Genomic DNA, 18,098 nt, shown 5'->3' with positions numbered 1-18,098 from the left:
CACAATTTATTCTGCAAAGTGTCAGGAATAATTCCTCATGTTTTGGCACTTTATTAATTAGCTAGAAGCTAGTGTGTTGATAAAAGTGCTGTGTTTTGTGCTTAAAATACGTTTTTGGCACATCCAATCTCTGTATCTTATTCCTAGAGACGCAATTATACAACCCTTGTATTCCTACACACACTACGGGTGTAGTAAAATATTTCTGGCTCATCAGGCTCAATCAGGCCTTTAGAGGCAGTGTCTGCCTGATGCTGGCTATATCAGCATGTCAAATAGGTTATCCGTTCAAATGCTACTGTGCTTTTGTGCATCATGTTTGTCACTAGAGTTCAGTAAATAAATAATGTAGTGACGGAAAAATCAAAGTATGATGCGGATATGTACAAGTATCAACAATCAGGTAGCAGTTTATCAGAAATCTCAGTTAAGCACAGTAATTAGGCAATAATTAATAGTTAATTAAGTCGTACGGATACCTGGTTTTGTGAGGGTTGTCACAGCCAGGGAGGATCTGGGAATAGGAATAACCGTGGTGGTAATGGGAACCGCCCACAAGGAAACCAGGGAGGTGATGGGAACCGTGCCAACAATGCTAACCAAGCAGGCACCATGAATCGGAACCAGGGAAACCATCAAGCTGGAAACAATGGTGGAAACGGGCAGAGGCCCGGATGTTTCAACTGTGGAGATCAAGGGCATTACATTACAAGAGGAATTGCCCAGAATTAACCCAGGCACGCGGAAGAGTATTTAACATGGAAGCCAGGGAAGCGCGCTAGGATCCCAATGTTGTCACTGGTACGTTCCCTGTAAACCAACGCTATGCATCCGTTTTGTTTGATACTGGTGCCGATTATAGCTTCGTATCGCTAGAATTTAGAAACATGCTTGGTTTAGCCGCTAGTAAGTTAGATATTCCATACTCGATCGAATTAGCGAATGGGAAGTTAGTAGAAGCTAACGAGGTGATTCGAGGATGCGTAATCGAGCTGGGAGAGCGTGAGTTTGCTCTAGATCTACTACCAGTCCAGTTGGGAAGCTTCGACGTGGTAGTAGGGATGGATTGGTTATCGAGTAACAAGGCAGAGATAGTATGCCACGAGAAGATTATTCGTATCCCGACCAATGATGGTGAGACCATTGTTGTTCATGGGGAGAAGCGTGAGACGCCGCTAAGGATGATTAGCTGCCTGAAAGCGAGAAAGTGTTTGCAGAAAGGATGTGTTGCTTTTCTGGCACACATTGTGGATAAGAAGGCTGTTGAGCCGAAGATCGAAGACATCCCTGTCGTGAGGGAATACCCAGAAGTCTTTCCTGAAGACTTGCCTGGCTTGCCACCTCAAAGGCAAGTGGAGTTTCGCATCGACTTAGTTCCAGGCGCTGCGCCTGTGGCTAAGTCACCCTATAGACTTGCTCCGTCTGAGATGCAAGAGCTGTCGACACAACTTCAAGAGTTGTTAGACAAGGGTTTTATACGACCAAGCTTCTCGCCTTGGGGAGCTCCAGTTTTGTTTGTGAAGAAGAAGGACGGTAGTTTCCGTATGTGCATTGACTACAGAGAGTTGAACAAGCTGACGATCAAGAATAGGTATCCCCTGCCAAGAATCGATGATCTGTTCGACCAGCTTCAAGGTTCAAGCTTCTATTCAAAGATCGATCTTCGATCTGGATACCATCAGCTACGGATACAGGAGGAGAGTATCCCGAAGACAGCCTTCAGAACTCGATATGGACACTACGAGTTTCTCGTTATGCCGTTTGGTTTGACAAACGCACCTGCAGTGTTCATGGATTTGATGAACCGAGTTTGTAAGCCATACTTGGATAAGTTCGTGATTGTATTCATCGACGACATCTTGATTTATTCGAAGACAAAGGCTGAGCACGAGCAGCATCTTAGAGCTATTCTGGAGCTGCTGAAGAAAGAACAGTTGTACGCCAAGTTCTCTAAGTGTGAGTTTTGGCTAAGAGAAGTGCAATTCCTTGGGCACGTGGTGAATGGAGATGGAATCCATGTGGACCCGACCAAGATCGAGGAGATCAAAGATTGGGAAACGCCAAAGACGCCAACCGAGATTCGGCAATTCTTGGGTTTGGCTGGCTATTATCGAAGGTTCATTGAGGACTTTTCAAAGATCGCTCAACCATTGACGCTCCTCACGCAGAAGGATAAGAAGTTTGATTGGGGAATCAAACAGGACGAAGTGTTTCAGATATTGAAGGATAAGCTTTGCAACGCGCCAATCTTAGCCCTACCAGAGGGTACAGATGATTTTGTGGTATACTGAGACGCATCGCGTCAAGGATTGGGTTGTGTGTTGATGCAACGCCAAAAGGTTATTGCCTACGCGTCACGCCAACTGAAGGTACACGAAAAGAACTATACCACACATGATTTGGAACTAGGCGCAGTAGTTTTTGCTTTAAAGATCTGGAGACACTACCTTTATGGTACGAAGTGCACAATCTTCACAGATCACAAGAGCCTCCAGCATATATTCAACCAGAAGGAGTTGAATATGAGGCAAAGGCGATGGGTCGAGTTGTTGAACGATTACGACTGCGAGATCAAGTATCATCCAGGGAAGGCGAATGTGGTCGCTGATGCCCTAAGTCGTAAAGAGAGAATCAAGCCCATAAGGGTTAGGGCTATGGAGATGATAATTCAAACCGACCTTTCCTCACGCGTTTGTGCAGCACAGAAGGAAGCTCTCAAGGAGGGAAACCTTGAGGAAGAATATCTCCGTGGGATGGAGAAGATATTGGTGCCAAACAGGGAAGGAACGTTATGTTTTGAGAAAAGGGTTTGGGTTCCTCTGTTTGGTGGTTTAAGAGAAGTTATCTTTGATGAAGCTCACAAGTCGCGGTACTCTATCCACCCTGGAGCGGATAAGATGTACCAGGATCTTAAGGATTATTACTGGTGGCCTAGGATGAAGGGCGATGTTGCTATTTACGTGAGCAAATGTTTGACTTGCGCCAAAGTTAAGGCGGAATACCAGAAGCCTTCGGGACTTCTGCAGCAACCAAAAATTCCCCAGTGGAAGTGGGAAGAAATCTCCATGGATTTTATTACGAAGTTGCCAAGAACGGCAAAAGGCCATGACACTATCTGGGTGATAGTGGATCGCTTAACAAAGTCAGCACACTTCTTGCCTATCCGCGAGAAGGATCATACAAGCAAATTGGCTGAAATCTACATGAGAGAGATTGTTACACGCCATGGAGTACCTCTCTCGATTATTTCTGATAGAGACGGGAGGTTCGTATCGAGGATATGGCAATCCTTCCAGGAAGCTTTTGGCTCAAAGCTGAATATGAGCACAGCTTTTCACCCGCAGACCGACGGTCAAAGTGAGCGGACGATTCAGACGTTGGAGGACATGCTGAGAGCATGTGTGATGGATTTAGGCGGTAGCTGGGATAAGCATTTACCCCTGGTAGAATTTTCCTACAACAACAGCTACCACACCAGTATTGGTGCCGCGCCATTCGAAGCTTTATATGTGCGCAAGTGCAGGTCGCCGCTCTGTTGGTCTGACGCAGGTGATAGACAATTGGTAGGTCCCGAGGTAGTTCAGGAAACTACAGATAAGATCGCGCAAATCCGAGATCGCATTAGTGCGGCTCGTGACCGTCAGAAGACCTACGCAGATCTGAAAAGGAAACCTCAGGAGTTTGAGGTTGGGGATATGGTTTTGTTGAAGGTATCACCCTGGAAGGGTGTGGCATGCTTTGGGAAGCGTGGGAAGTTGAATCCGCGCTACATTGGTCCTTTCAAGGTTTTGGAAAGAATTGGGACCGTAGCATACAAGTTGGATCTACCTGCCGAACTGAATAATGTTCACGATACATTTCATGTATCCAATCTGTAGAGAAGTCCAACTCAAGTTAACGTTGCCATTCCTACCGACGAAATTCATATTGATGACACGCTCCACTTCGTTGAAGAACCTGTCGAGGTCACGGATTGGAAAATGAACAAGACCCGCCGGAGCAGTGTCAAGCTCGTCAAAGTTCGTTGGAATGCTAGACATGGTCCTGAGTTCACCTGGGAGCGTGAAGACCGAATGAAGGAGAAATACCCCCACTTATTTCCTGAGAACCCTGCTTCTACAAGCAGAATTTAAAATTTCGGGACGAAATTTATTTAACGGGGGGAGAATGTGACAACCCTCACAAAACCAGGTATCCGTACGACTTAATTAACTATTAATTGTTGCCTAATTACTGTGCTTAACTGAGATTTCTGATAAACTGCTACTTGACTGTTGATACCTGTACATATCTGCATCATACTTTGATTTTCCGTCACTACATTATTTACTTACTGAACTCTAGTGACAAACATGATGCACAATAGCACAGTAGCATTTGAACGGATAACCTATTTGAACGTGCTGATATAGCCAGCATCAGGCAAACACTGCCTCTAAAGGCCTGAATGAGCCAGAAATATTTTACTACACCCATAGTGTGTGTAGGGATACAAGGGTTGTATAGCTACGTCTCTAGGAATAAGATACAGAGATTGGATGTGCCTAAAACGTACTCTAAGCACAAAACACAGCATTTTTATCAACACACTAGCTTCTAGCTAATTAAATAAGTGCCAAAACATGGGGAAATATTCCTGACACTTTGCAGAATAAATTGTGTCGCTAAAAATATTATTTACGACGCTTAAAGGATTACTTAAGCACTTTAACGGATTACTATCCGACCGAACAACCGGACTATACCCGGAACATAAAAATATTGCCAAAAATATTACTAGCCTTTTTCTGAGCCAGTTAGGGTCCCTGATTACCCTAACACCCGCTTTATAACGCGTCACGCAACTAACGGGGTTAATCTCTAAAAGTAACCTACTTAATGTAACCAAGCACTAACTGAACAATCGAGATCCAACCGGATACCCCCCCCCCTAATGGGACAAGGAAGTACAAGCTTTTGATTTATTTATTTGATTTCGTGGATATCTAGACGACACAAGAACCGTTGGACGATGATCAAGTTTTTGTCTATAAAATGCACACTAAACACATTAGACTTGTCACCACTTCACCAACACCCAACTCACTCTCTCTTGCTCTCCCTCTCTTCTCGGCCGTAACCCCCCACCCACACCATCCATTTCGGTTTTCGTCTTGCAAGTTCCAAGCTTATACAAGTGTCGAGGATCGCGTATAAGGAAGCTTGAAGCAAGCGGAAGTTGAAGGACCTCGTTCATTTGCTTTTATCCATGCCATTTTCGACTAGATTCTTCCCTAGCCCCGAGCTAGAGGTATAACATTTAAAACTCACTCTCGAGCGTATCTAAAGTGGTTAATATGATTTTTAACGGTTAAAAGTTGGAATCATGCGCTTTGAATCTTTAAAGGCTACTAAAACTCGAATATTGTTGGTTAAAAGCTTATAACGCGTGTAAAAGTCGTAGTATTCGAATATGTTGATTATTGAGGCCCGATCTACGTTGTGGTGGCTCTTATCATCGTTTAACCCGACTTTGTTAAGATCACGAATCTTGACATAAGCTTGTTTTTGTTGGTACAAGGGTTAAAAGGTGAAACTCCACCACACGAGAAACATGAACTTGTGTAAAAGTGTTTTGACTTGTAAAATAGTATTTAAAACGAGCCGATCTACGTATGTACAAGTGGTATATTCGTAGGACCAAGTGTCGAGAAAATCATGTTTTATAAAAGTTGGATGACAAGTTAACAAATATGATTTTTACAAACTACAATAGTATAAACACTTGTGAAACGAAAGATCCGACAAAATAACAATTTTTATAAAAGTTGTCGGGAAGTTGTAAAGAATGGTTTGTTCCAAAAACGGGGTTTATACAAGACTAAACTATTTTATGCATAGATCCACTAAATATAAGGTGATCTACATTAAGATTTTCGGAAAAACTACAAGTTCATGTAATAATGTGATTTTACATACTAGTCTACAAGTTTAATGTATTGAAACTGGTTTGAAGTATCGGAAATTGATTGGTTGATTTAAAGAAATTGTTGAAGTGATTTTGTAAAAGAAAATGATACGCTTGAAAGCGTGGCCACCTCCAGTTACAGGGGAAACTCTGGCGAAATTTTTCTAAAAATCTAACACTTAGAATTATTTATAAGTGTTAAACTATTTTGAGATGTTTTCAAAATACATTTCGCCATGACTTTATTTACAAATATTCGGAGGTGGGATTTTCACAAAAACTAAACGTGATAAATATTTATTCGATAAATATATTTTTCACCACACTGTTTATGATTATTTTGTGAAAATATATAAATATTATTTTTAGAGTAAAAATAATATTTATAAACTTTGTCTAACCCAAAATAATACCAACGCCTACACGACAAACATATAAGTTACAACGGTAATTACTATTACCACTAAATCGCCAAAACGTAACTTACGCCTTATCCGGAAATATTCATAAATGCGGATATTGTCAACGTATTATTTTGGAAAATATTATACGAAGAGAAAATATATTATTTTTGAGAAAAATAATTATATTTTGGAATGAGAAATAAAATATATTAAGTGAGACTTAATATTATAAACGCACATGTATTAATTCCCCCATCCTTGGGAAGGAAATTAACTACAAAATATATACAAGGAACGGTTGTCTAACTGTTTCCCGAAAATTAAACTATAAAGCTAAAGCACGGCCATCCGTCTAATAGAATTAGCACATGTAGGTCGTTGCACAGCTTTCGGACATTTGGAGTGCTTGATTTAGCTACGCACTGACTGTGAGTTCATGTCCCCCTTTTCTCTTAACTGTTTTCAGTTTTCTAAACTGCGGGGGTGAAATACGTGTTACAATGATTATGAATATGTTTATACATGGTATGGTTAGCGTAAGGAGGTTTGTTACTTAGATCATGTGAGTGGGTAGGCGGAAACTTTAGGCCATCAATCCTCATAGTAGGACCGAGGGACAGGAGCGGTAGATCTATCTGGGTGTAGCGAGCCCAGCCCCAGGTCCAGCTGAACGGACCTCGGGGTGACTTAGTGCCCGACGCATATATCCGCTAGGTTTGAGTAAAAAACTACTTGCACTTCACACATATCAATGGCCTTGCAAACCATTGGTGATCTCTTTTTCCTTATTTGCTACATACCAGGTTTTTGATAAAGATAAAGGTTTGTTTACGCACTTTCGCATGAACTCGCTCAACATTATTGTTGATTTTTCAACTTACATGTATTTCAGGAAACTAACGATCTGGCGCGGTATGGCTTGTTTTCCGCTGCATTAGGCCCGAGGTCATCCAGGGTTCGAGACTTGTGACTCTTTCCTGGACAAGTCACAGTCCCTGAACCATGTTTACTTTAAGTTTGCATTTGTAATGTTTAGACAAAGTTATGGTTGTTGGGTGTTAACCCGTTAAGACAATGTTTTAATTATTATTATCAATGGATGATCTTGCATATTTTTAATTCATATAGCTTGTTATGATTAAGCTATGGTATTAAGAAGTCACACCAAATTAACCACGCTTCCGCAAAGCCAGGGCGTGACAGAAAAGCTATGGGTTCCCAGAAAGAAGAGCATCTTAGTCCACTGATCAATTGTTTTTCTAGCCCCAGCCCCATCAATGTTATCCTTGCATTGCAGACCAATTCAGTTAAGCTATACCAACATAAGTAAGAAAATGGTAATCTATTAAAGGTAAGCAGCTTGAAATGTTCATATCCTCCTTTATATTATATTCATTACCAAGATCTCTAACAGATTGTGATCAGAACTACAAATTCAGATTGGTAGTTAAACGTTTGATTTGTAACTTTTTATGCCTTACCCTGTTTCCATAGCAGTTATTTTTTACGCGACTCGCTAAAAATAGAATACAGCCTAGATCAAGTGACAAATAAATGGGTCAAAATTGGACCTCTTTAAAAAAGGTCGAGTTAACATACCTCATATCTTTGCATCTCCTACTCCTCAAAGGTAGTAACATATTAGGATCAAGTGTTTGCAATATCAGGTATGACATGGATTTTTTTCTTTATACACAACACAAACGGGATCGTGTAAACACCTTCCGAGTTCCAGCCATAGTTGTCAATTCTTCCATTCATTAAGACATGAACCAACCATGTTAATTTACCAATATACATAAAACTTCTTTCGAAGAAGAAAATAAATTTAAAATTATCATTAACATGAAGCAAATAGTTATTCAACTTTAAAAGTGGACGATTAAAATATAAAGATGAACAACAAATTTGATATGGAGATATTAATAATAATTAAACTATACTTGAAGTTATCAATATAAATTAACTAAATGTTCCTATTAGGTAAATCCAATTCATGTTATATAATCATTTTCTTTCTCTGCCATCACTATTAGCTCTCTAATTACACATTTTAGAGCTAAAACCTAAATAACTTTATAATAAACCATTGGTAGCTAAACTAAGAAATCCTAATTTATCATTCCAAATTCAATTAAGAAAAACACACAACAGAACTGCAACTAAAATAATCAAATTTCACAATTTTGCATATAGGGATGTGCTCGGTACCAATCGATACCAAAAAATCCCCAAAAAAATGGACACCGGCACTGAAAATACCCGGTAAGGTACCGATATTTGAATGTAAAAACTGGTAAATCCTGGTACCGAACCGGAACCGAAAGTACCCAGTAAGGCACCGGTATTTGAACGTAAAAACCGGTAAATCCTAGTACCGGACCGGTACCGAAAACGCCAAAAGTCGGCACCGAATCGATACACAAAAAATATTTCGGTTCTGGAAACCCAATACCATTTGCGCATCCCTAGGAATTGGCAAAGCGTATTAAAGATGACCTTCAACGGTAAACCATAGATACTCTATGACCAAAAGAGAAAGTCCAAGGAGTCTTGCAAGCACTCGCAATATGAGTCATGTGTTAAGATGGAACACATGAAATCTAAAAAGTCACTTTGTGTGCAACAATCTCATGTAATCACTTCGAAATTTATTTTTATGGACAAATCTACACATTGTGCATCATTGCAAATTTCAATAGTTTTTAAACTCATATCAATTAACTTTGAAATTAGTTTCATTTTCAGAATCCATAGATTAACGAACATCAATACAATAAATCTGGTCGAACGAAGGAAATAAAAAAATCTGAGTAGAAAAGACGAACAAAAGGATTAACCATTAGCAATAGAAGATTTCTTACCTTATGAAGCTTGAATCGTGGATCGGAGATGAGTAAAACAGAAGGAACAAAGAAGAATTTTTGCAATTGATCAGGTAATATACGCTTAAAAAATCAACTTACGCGCTTAATGAACGGCGTCTAGTGGATTGAGATCCAAAGCATGTAGGTTATTAGCGACCATCTTGATCTTCCTCTTCACCAGGGAACTAAAAATATGCTTCCTCTATGACATATAGCTTGAGTCTGCATAATAATGACATTGTTGTAGCCAACTGGTATCAGGATTATACAAAAGAGAACCGAGGATTATATTCCTGGTAACCAATGAACAGACTTACACTTTTTTAAGATAACAATTATAACGTTATAAAAAGCAATTAGAAGTGACTACTTTTATCTTAAGCACTTGAAGATATCTTGAAACTAATTGCATAGTTCGAGATTGTCGGACTTTGTCAGAATCTCGAATCTCACAGAAAATCTACTGTTGCCTTCATTTCCTGATTCGTTATTGTCGTACCCCATCATCTTAGGTGACCTTAACACCATCGTCGACACCATTCCACCACCGATCAACAGTATAGAATAACCATGTGGTGTGATACGACAGCCTCCAAGAGGGTCACCAATGGCTGCTCAATGACACAAATTAGACTTTAGTAAATATATACACACATATATATTATGTTCACTGGCAGTTGGTAGAGCTGACCTGCATCAAATCCTGTTGGGATTATAATTATTTCGGGGTTGAATTCTCGTGCAACTGGGATTAATATATGGTTCCAAACAGTAATATAATCTGCATCTTCACACTGACCATTCTCCCATGGAACATTTATATTATATCCAGCACCAGCTCCCTCACCGATCATGATGTGTGAACCATCATCACCCGTAGGATAAAAACTCCCATACTCATGCCTGCACGTTTGCAGTGAATTATAAACAAGCATGACAAAGATATGTGTTTTACAAACATATATTAGGACGAGTAAAAAAAAAATCAAGTAACTGTGAAAAGAAAAGAACAGCACTCGCGAGTCTTTCCGGAACATCTTTTGAGTACCATTTCCGTGATGGACGTCCCAATGAAAAATAAATATCTTGTTAATACCTAATTCCTAAAACACAACAACATTTAGCTTAATTAATGATGCATTATAGTCATATGCACTGTTAGGGCTGGATTTTTATGACTTATGATCCTTACATGTGATCCTAACCAGTGATCCTTGTTTCTTTGGCAGATAGTGATCCTCAGAAGAGTTCCAGGATCCGGATCTCGGACCATCCTAGGGATCCTCATGCTAACGATTGTTCTCTTTGGATTTAATGTTATCTTGCAGGAATTTCGAGTAAGATCCACTCTTAGCAACGTAAACAAGGAATTTGTCACGACAACTTTGGCATATGCATAATCAAAGATGGACGTTGTGAGCGATATGGAAACTCAGCACAATTTAAGGGCGATAATTTAGGCTAAATTTACTTCTATTCTTGAAGGGGTAACAAGCTAATAGTTAGGTTATTTACCTAAAATACGACCACACACACTTGTATAAGTAGCACTCTTCCACATTCGGAAAGGGGACACACATTTCTCATACGCTTTGACACACGATACTATAGTGATCCTTATACTTAGCTCGTTACCATCCGAAGTTGTAAAAATATTGTTTGTTATATTGAAGTTTGGTGATCGGTAGTTGCCATCACCCGAGGTTTTTTATGCCGGAGATCATTCATTGATCAAGGGCTTTTTCCTCGTATAAATCCTTGTGTCACTTGCGTATTTTATATTAAAGTGATCCTTTACTTTGTTCGACATATCAAGCATCATTCCCCGTTTACATAGAGTTTGGTTGCATTATCCTTGTGTGATTTTTTACCAAAACAGTTTGGCGCCCACCGTGGGGCAATTGGTGCTTCATTCATAAGAAATTTTTTTGTGTTGGTGACCATTTCGAAATATTGCAGGGCTTCATCGTTGAAGAATACCTCCACAGCGATGTCTGCAGTCAACTCATCTCAGAGCACTCTACCTTTGCCTCCACCACCAGCGGGATCTCAGAAAAATGCTGAGAAGAGACCAACTCCTGCTTTCTCTAAACCTTCGTCTTCTTCTGTTTTAACCTCTTCTGCTCCCAATACTAGTGATATATTTACTTTGATTTTGCAGATGAAGGATCGTATGCAGCGGCAGGACGAAACTAAGGACAGGATCCTCAAGGAAATCGGAGATCTCAAAAGACAAAAGAAAACGGCAGAGGATCATTCCCCACTGATGCCCAAATCTTTGAATTTTGATACTCCGATGATTACTTCTCAGCCACCAGAGGTCCCAGGCATTCAATATGTAGGAGGACCAAAAGGATTGCACCTCAGCTCAGCAATAGTGACTCAGGCATCAGGCTCATATTTCCAGCCGGCAGGATCCTATCCTCAGCATATGGGATCCTTCGTGAATTCAGGAGCCTACCCAGGAGCACAGCAATTTCAAGGATCCTCCTTTGTTCCAGGATCATCCCAGGTTCAAGGATCCTCCTTTGTTCCAGGATCATCCCAGGTTCAAGGATCCACCTTCGTTCCAGGATCATCTCAGATACCGGGATCCTTCCAAATGGCAGGATCCCTAAAGAGTTTGCAAACAGGAAGTCTAGATGTCCATCAAGGAGATTTTATTCCAATGCAGACCATTGCTTCCACTGGTCCCTCCATCATCCCAGAACCCCAGCAATATGGATTCACATCCAGTATTCCTAACTTGAACCTAATGGGAGGTAACACTTTAAATAATTCTCTTACCACTAACCATGGATTCGTGCAGGATACAGGTATCAACCATGCTATGGCCAGAGAACTTCAGAAACTGAAGGATATGATATCGAGTGTTCCAGGGGTAGTCAAACCTATCCCAGAAATTGCAGATGGAAGCCATAAGGTATCTCGTTTTGCACCACCGATTTGTGATGCTGAGATACCCAAAAGGTTCCATATCCCTACTATGAAACTGTATGATGGTACAACGGATCCTGAGGAACACATAGCACAATACAGGGAGAGAATAGAGGTCAATCCAATTCCAGAAAAGTTAAAGGAAGCATGCCTATGCAAAGGATTTGGATCCACTCTTACTGGATCAGCTCTTAAATGGCTGCTAAGTCTTCCCCCTTACTCTATTACTTCATTTGCTAATTTATTAATTTATTCAATAATCAATTCTCTTGTAGTAGAAAATTTGAAAGATTGACTAGTGATTTATATAGGGTAACTCAGGGTCATAATGAATCATTAAGGGATTATATACCCAAATTCAGTAAAGAATCCTTGGACATTCCCAACCTGGATATGGCCACAGCTGTTGAGGCCTTCAAAATGGGATTGCTTAGGGATTCATTGTTCTATGATGATCTTGTTATGACACCTTGCAGGAACCTAGATGAAGTAAGAACTCGTGCACTCAGGTTCATCTGGCTAGAGGATGACAAAAGGATCCAGGAGAGACAAATAGGATCCTCAAAACAAGAAAAGCAAGGATCCTCTTTCAAGAGCAATAAATTCAAATCCTACAATAGAAATGACAACCAGAACGTGCATGCTGTTGACCAAGAAGAGGATGATGAGGATTATCCTCCGATTTCTGAATATTGTTTTTCCGTTGATAATCATGAACTAATCCTTGCAATGCAGAATCTAGGAGAAAAAGCCAGATGGCCCAGAAAAAACGACAAACCAGCCGGAACTAAAGACAAGTCAAAGTGGTGTGCATACCACGAGGATTTCGGGCATTTAACTGAAGAATGCATCGCACTGAGAAAGGAAATTGGATATCTGCTAAGCAAGGGACATTTAAAAGAGTTGTTGGGAAGAAAAAAGCAAAGGACTCAGGATCCTGAAAAGATCCCTGAAAAAGCTCCAGCCCCTCCGGCAAATGCACAAGTGATCAACTTTATTTCTGGAGGATCAGACATCTGTGGTACATCCTTCTCAGCAGCTAAAAGGCATGCAAAGGAAGCTAAAATGGATAACGGAGAAAGGCCTATTCGAACATCAAGTGTCTCGGAAGTAAAAGCGATAACCTTTGATGAGGATGATCGCATTAACATTCAGGATCCTCATCATGATAGTCTAGTCATCACTCTCTTTATCTCTAACCATTTTGTCCGCAGGATCCTTATTGACGGAGGAAGCTCAGTAAATATTATCCAACTCGATGTTCTGAAGAAGATGGGTATCCCTGAATCAGATATCACTCCAAGATCCTCCGTGCTTGTGGGATTTAGTGGCGAAACTAAGAAAACCCTGGGGGACATCAAACTCCCAATTTATGTGGAAGGATTACATAATTATAAAAAATTTTGTGTTATTGACTGTTTGTCTTGTTGTAATGTTATCCTTGGCAGGCCCTGGATACATGATATGAAGGCAGTCCCATCCACCTACCATCAATGTGTGAAGCTCCCTAGCCCATGGGGAATAATCAAGATCGACAGTGATCAGCAGGAGGCTAAGGATTGTTACACCTCATCAATGAAACCAGCCTCGAAGCCAAGGGAGCAATAGCAATTACAGTATCCCCCAAGGAATGTCTTGGAGGCAAGAGAACAAGATGCGGACGAAATCCTTTTGGATCCTAATGATCCTGAATCAAAAATCTATATCGGATCAGGGATCCTTGTCCAGATGAAAGAAGATATAGTATCCTTCCTCAAAAGAAGAAAGTCTACCTTTGCATGGAAACATGAGGATATGATAGGTATATCTAAGGACATTATCACTCATAAGCTTGGCATTGACAGGTCAATCAAACCAATCCATCAAAAAAGGAGGAAGTTTGCACCGGAAAGAAATGCCATTATCCAGGAAGAAGTAGAAAGATTACTTCGAGCAGGTATGATTAGAGAGGTAAAGTATCCAAAATGGCTAGCCAATGTGGTCGTTGTTCAAAAGAAAAACGGAAAGTGGAGGGTATGTGTCGATTTCACTGATTTGAATAAGGCATGCCCCAAGGATCCTTTCCCATTACCCCACATTGACTCCATGGTGGATGCAACGGCGGGGCATGAACTGTTAACCTTTATGGATGCATCATCTGGATTCCAACAAATTCAGATGGAGCCATCTGACCAAGAGGATACGGCTTTTATGACCCCAACCGGTTTATATTGTTATATTGCTATGCCGTTTGGATTAAGGAATGCAGGTGCAACATATCAAAGACTGGTAAACATGATGTTCAAAGATCAAATTGGACAAACTATGGAAGTATACATAGACGATATGGTCGTAAAATCCAAGAAAGGTGAGGATCACCTAAGGGACTTGGAGGAAGCATTTGATATCCTTGATAATTATAACATGAAGCTTAATCCTTCAAAATGTCACTTTGGTGTTAAAGCAGGTAAATTCTTAGGATATATGGTAACCCAGAGGGGCATTGAAGCAAGTCCGGAACAAATCAAAGCTTTGGTGAATATCAAATCCCCTGCCAACGCTAAGGATGTGCAAAGGCTAACAGGCAGGATAGCAGCTCTAAACAGATTTATATCCAGATCCTTAGAAAGGTGGAAAGAATTCTATGATATCCTAAGAAAGAACAAGAAATTTGAGTGGACTGAAAAGCATGAGAATGCTTTACAAGCCCTCAAAGAATACATGTCCTCAGCTCCAGCATTGATGAAACCAGAAAAAGGAGATGTGTTATCCTTATATCTTGCGGTATCCTCAAAAGCAGTAAGTGCAGTCCTTGTTAAGGATCATGAAGGTACATAATATCCTGTCTATTATGTAAGTAAGAGTTTACTTGATGCTGAATCCAGGTACTCACATCTTGAAAAACTTATTCTTGCATTAATTATGGCATCTACTAAGCTAAGACATTATTTTGAAACCCATGTTATTGTTGTTAGAACTAATTTTCCAATCAAGAATGTCCTCAGGAAACCAGAGATGTCCAGAAGGATGGCTAAATGGGCAGTAAAGCTCAGTGCCCATGATATAAGATACGAGCCTAGAACAGCCATCAAATCTCAAGCATTAGCGGACTTTGTGGCTGATTTCAGTAGTGATCTACAAAAAGAAGCCGAATTGGAGGTCCAACAGCTGGATGAGACCAAGGATCCTTGGATACTACATACTGATGGATCCTCAAATGTCAAAGGCACAGGGCTCGACATACCACTAAAATCGCCACAGGGGGACATAATACCCCACTCCATAGCTTGTGAGTTCCAAGCAACCAACAATGAGGCTGAATATGAAGCCTTAATCGCTGGTTTGCAAATTGCTAAGCATATGGGGATCAAGTATCTTGAAGTATACGTGGATTCATTATTAATCACTAATCACTTTAATGGATCCTACGTTGTTAAAGGTGAAAAACTAACCAAATATTTAGAGATAGTCAGAGAATTGGCACTCTCCTTTGTTTCCTTTAGTTTGACACAGGTACCAAGGGAAGAAAATACAGAAGCTGATGCATTGGCCAATCTAAGATCATCTTTGAAGATCCCAGAGGATATAAGTATCCCCATCATCCATGTCCTGGCTCCTGCTATTGAAAATCAGGTGGCCATGGAAATAGAAGAGGATTCTGCAATGATCCCTAATGAGGATACTCAATCTTGTTCAGGATCATGGATCTCACCAATCATGAGATACTTGCAACACGGAGAGATTCCTATAGGAGAAAACCCTAGGGCTTTCAGAATTAAGGTATCTCAATTCTCAATCTTAAATAATATGCTATATAAGCGATCTCTTGCAGGACCATATTTAAGATGTATCGAGGATCCTGAAGTTCAAGAAGTTTTAAAAGACTTCCATGAAGGAGATTGTGGAAACCACACTGGGGGCAGGGCATTATTCTCAAGGATCTTAAGGACAAGATACTACTGGCCAACTATGAAAAGGGATGTTGTGGAGTATGCTAAGAAGTGTGATCCTTGTCAAAGACACAGCAATATCCTTCATCAGCCGGCAGAATTTCTACATCCTATACCATCCTCTTGGCCATTCATGAGATGGGGAATGGATATAGTTGGCAAGCTCCCTAAAGCACCTGGAGGAAAAGTATTCATGCTTGCTATGACTGATTACTTCTCCAAATGGATAGAGGCTGAAGCTTTTGCCCAAGTCAGAGAGAAGGAAGTTATATCCTTTATTAAAAGAAATATCATAACTAGATTTGGCATTCCTTCTGAAATTGTATGTGATAATGGTTCCCAATTTATTGGGAGCAGGACTACTAACTTTTGTGACAGCTGGGGGATTAAGATGATAACATCAACACCAGTCCACCCACAAGCTAATGGTCAAGCTGAATCATCCAACAAGATCATCATCAACAATCTGAAGAAGAAACTTGGATCCAAGAAGGGGAAATGGGCAGAGGAATTGCCTTACGTACTTTGGGCTGATAGGACAACTCCCAAGAATGCTACTGGTCAAACACCCTTCTCTTTAGTGTTTGGGGCAGAAGCAGTGATCCCAACAGAAATGGTGGTTCCAACTGCTAGAACAAGCACTCGTGATCCTGAAGAGAATGCTGCAAACTTGGCTCAGGACTTGGATACTATTGAGGAAATCAGGGATCTGGCTAGGATAAGGATGACGAGCTACCAACAAAGAATGGCCGGTGCTTACAACAAAAATGTCAGGATAAGGAAATTTCAGATTGTGGATATGGTGTTGAGGAAAGCATTCCAGAATACCATCAATCCTACTGATGGGAAATTGGCACCAAAGTGGGAAGGCCCTTACTTGATTGAAGCCGAAGCAGGAAAGGGGGCATATTGTCACACCCCAACCGATGGCGGAAACATCGGGATGAGATGAAGTGTGTATAGATTGCTAGAGACGTCATAACACTATGTGACAATATTTAATTAGATTCAAATTTCGTTTCAAAACTAATTTGTCATACAAGATTCAAATAGAAATAACAACATAGTTTCAAATTGTAACATAACAACAAAAGATAGATTAATCTAGGTGTGTATCTAGTCCACCCTAAATCTTGTTTCGTCTTGAGTATCATCTCAATAATTAACCTGCAACATGTATTAAAATAGAGTTCAATGCAAAAGCAAAGGCGAGTATACAAGTTTGACTACATAGCATAATAGAATAAAACTCATATCCAACATGTTACTAAGTGAATAAATTTACTAGCAATGCAATTTTTGGCGTACAATATGATCAAACCCATGAATACAACGCATAAAAATAGCCTAATCCCAATCGTTCAGCGGGGTGGTAATGTTTAACTTAACAATACCCAATTAGAATAGCGGGCGGGGCGTTAATCCTATAGCGCTATAATTGTTAAGGTGGGCTAGCAAAGTTAATGAGCATATAACGTTCCAAATCGTTCATAGAGCATACAAGCATAGCAAATATTCATAATAGTTTCATGTCACGTTCATAGATAGAGTATGTTTTGTTTAAGCATAAAAGTTGTTTTGAATAGGTATACATGTTGCATCCCAAAGTGTAAAGGGGAAAAAGGGATCGAGTATACTGACATTGGTTGCGTTTTGAGATTCACTAAAATAATGCACGAGTGAAAGATAGGAAGTCCAAATGCACGAGAGTGATTATCCTAGATATTTAGAATGACACATAACGAACTCGTTATTATTTATTGGTTAGAATAAGAAATCCTAATATTTATTGTTTCAATAATTTAATTATCTATAATTTTAATTAAAGATTTTTGGTATTATAAAAAGAGATCTCGTTAAATAAACTCCCTCATATTTAAAGTTTTCAAGTTAATTACATCTCTAATTAGTTAGAATATTTAACTAATCTTTATTAATACTTTGTATAAAAGAGACATCATTTGCGTTTTATAGTTACGTATTACAAACATTTAAGACATTTCAAGAGTTTTAA

At 39.9% G+C, this 18,098-nt stretch overlaps 1 protein-coding gene across 8 annotated transcripts in view; it reads right to left on the bottom strand.

Moving 5' to 3' along the window:
• The window catches only part of LOC118482026 (histone deacetylase 5-like), a 31,719-nt gene extending 21,386 nt beyond the window's left edge, over nt 1-10,333 (bottom strand). For 2 of the 8 annotated variants that reach the window (XR_004866897.1, XR_004866896.1), the window contains exons 1-2: nt 9,910-10,333; nt 7,951-9,829 (exon numbers count right to left, since the gene is read on the bottom strand). Coding sequence is in view for 2 of the 8 variants with exons in the window: in XM_035977449.1 (XP_035833342.1) it covers nt 9,621-9,829; nt 9,910-10,255 (555 nt within the window). In the remaining 6 variants the exon portion in view is untranslated. Of the gene's footprint in view, nt 1-7,558; nt 9,830-9,909 lie in introns of those variants that run through there. The other 6 variants (XR_004866898.1, XR_004866900.1, XR_004866899.1 and 3 more) reach the window with 6 other exon arrangements.
• Between the last annotated feature and the right edge of the window lie 7,765 nt (nt 10,334-18,098).

This window comes from Helianthus annuus, chromosome 9 (genome assembly GCF_002127325.2).
Source record: "Helianthus annuus cultivar XRQ/B chromosome 9, HanXRQr2.0-SUNRISE, whole genome shotgun sequence".
NCBI lineage: Eukaryota > Viridiplantae > Streptophyta > Magnoliopsida > Asterales > Asteraceae > Helianthus > Helianthus annuus.
Note: the sequence above shows the minus strand (reverse complement) of the source record. Positions and strands in the feature narration are given on the sequence as shown.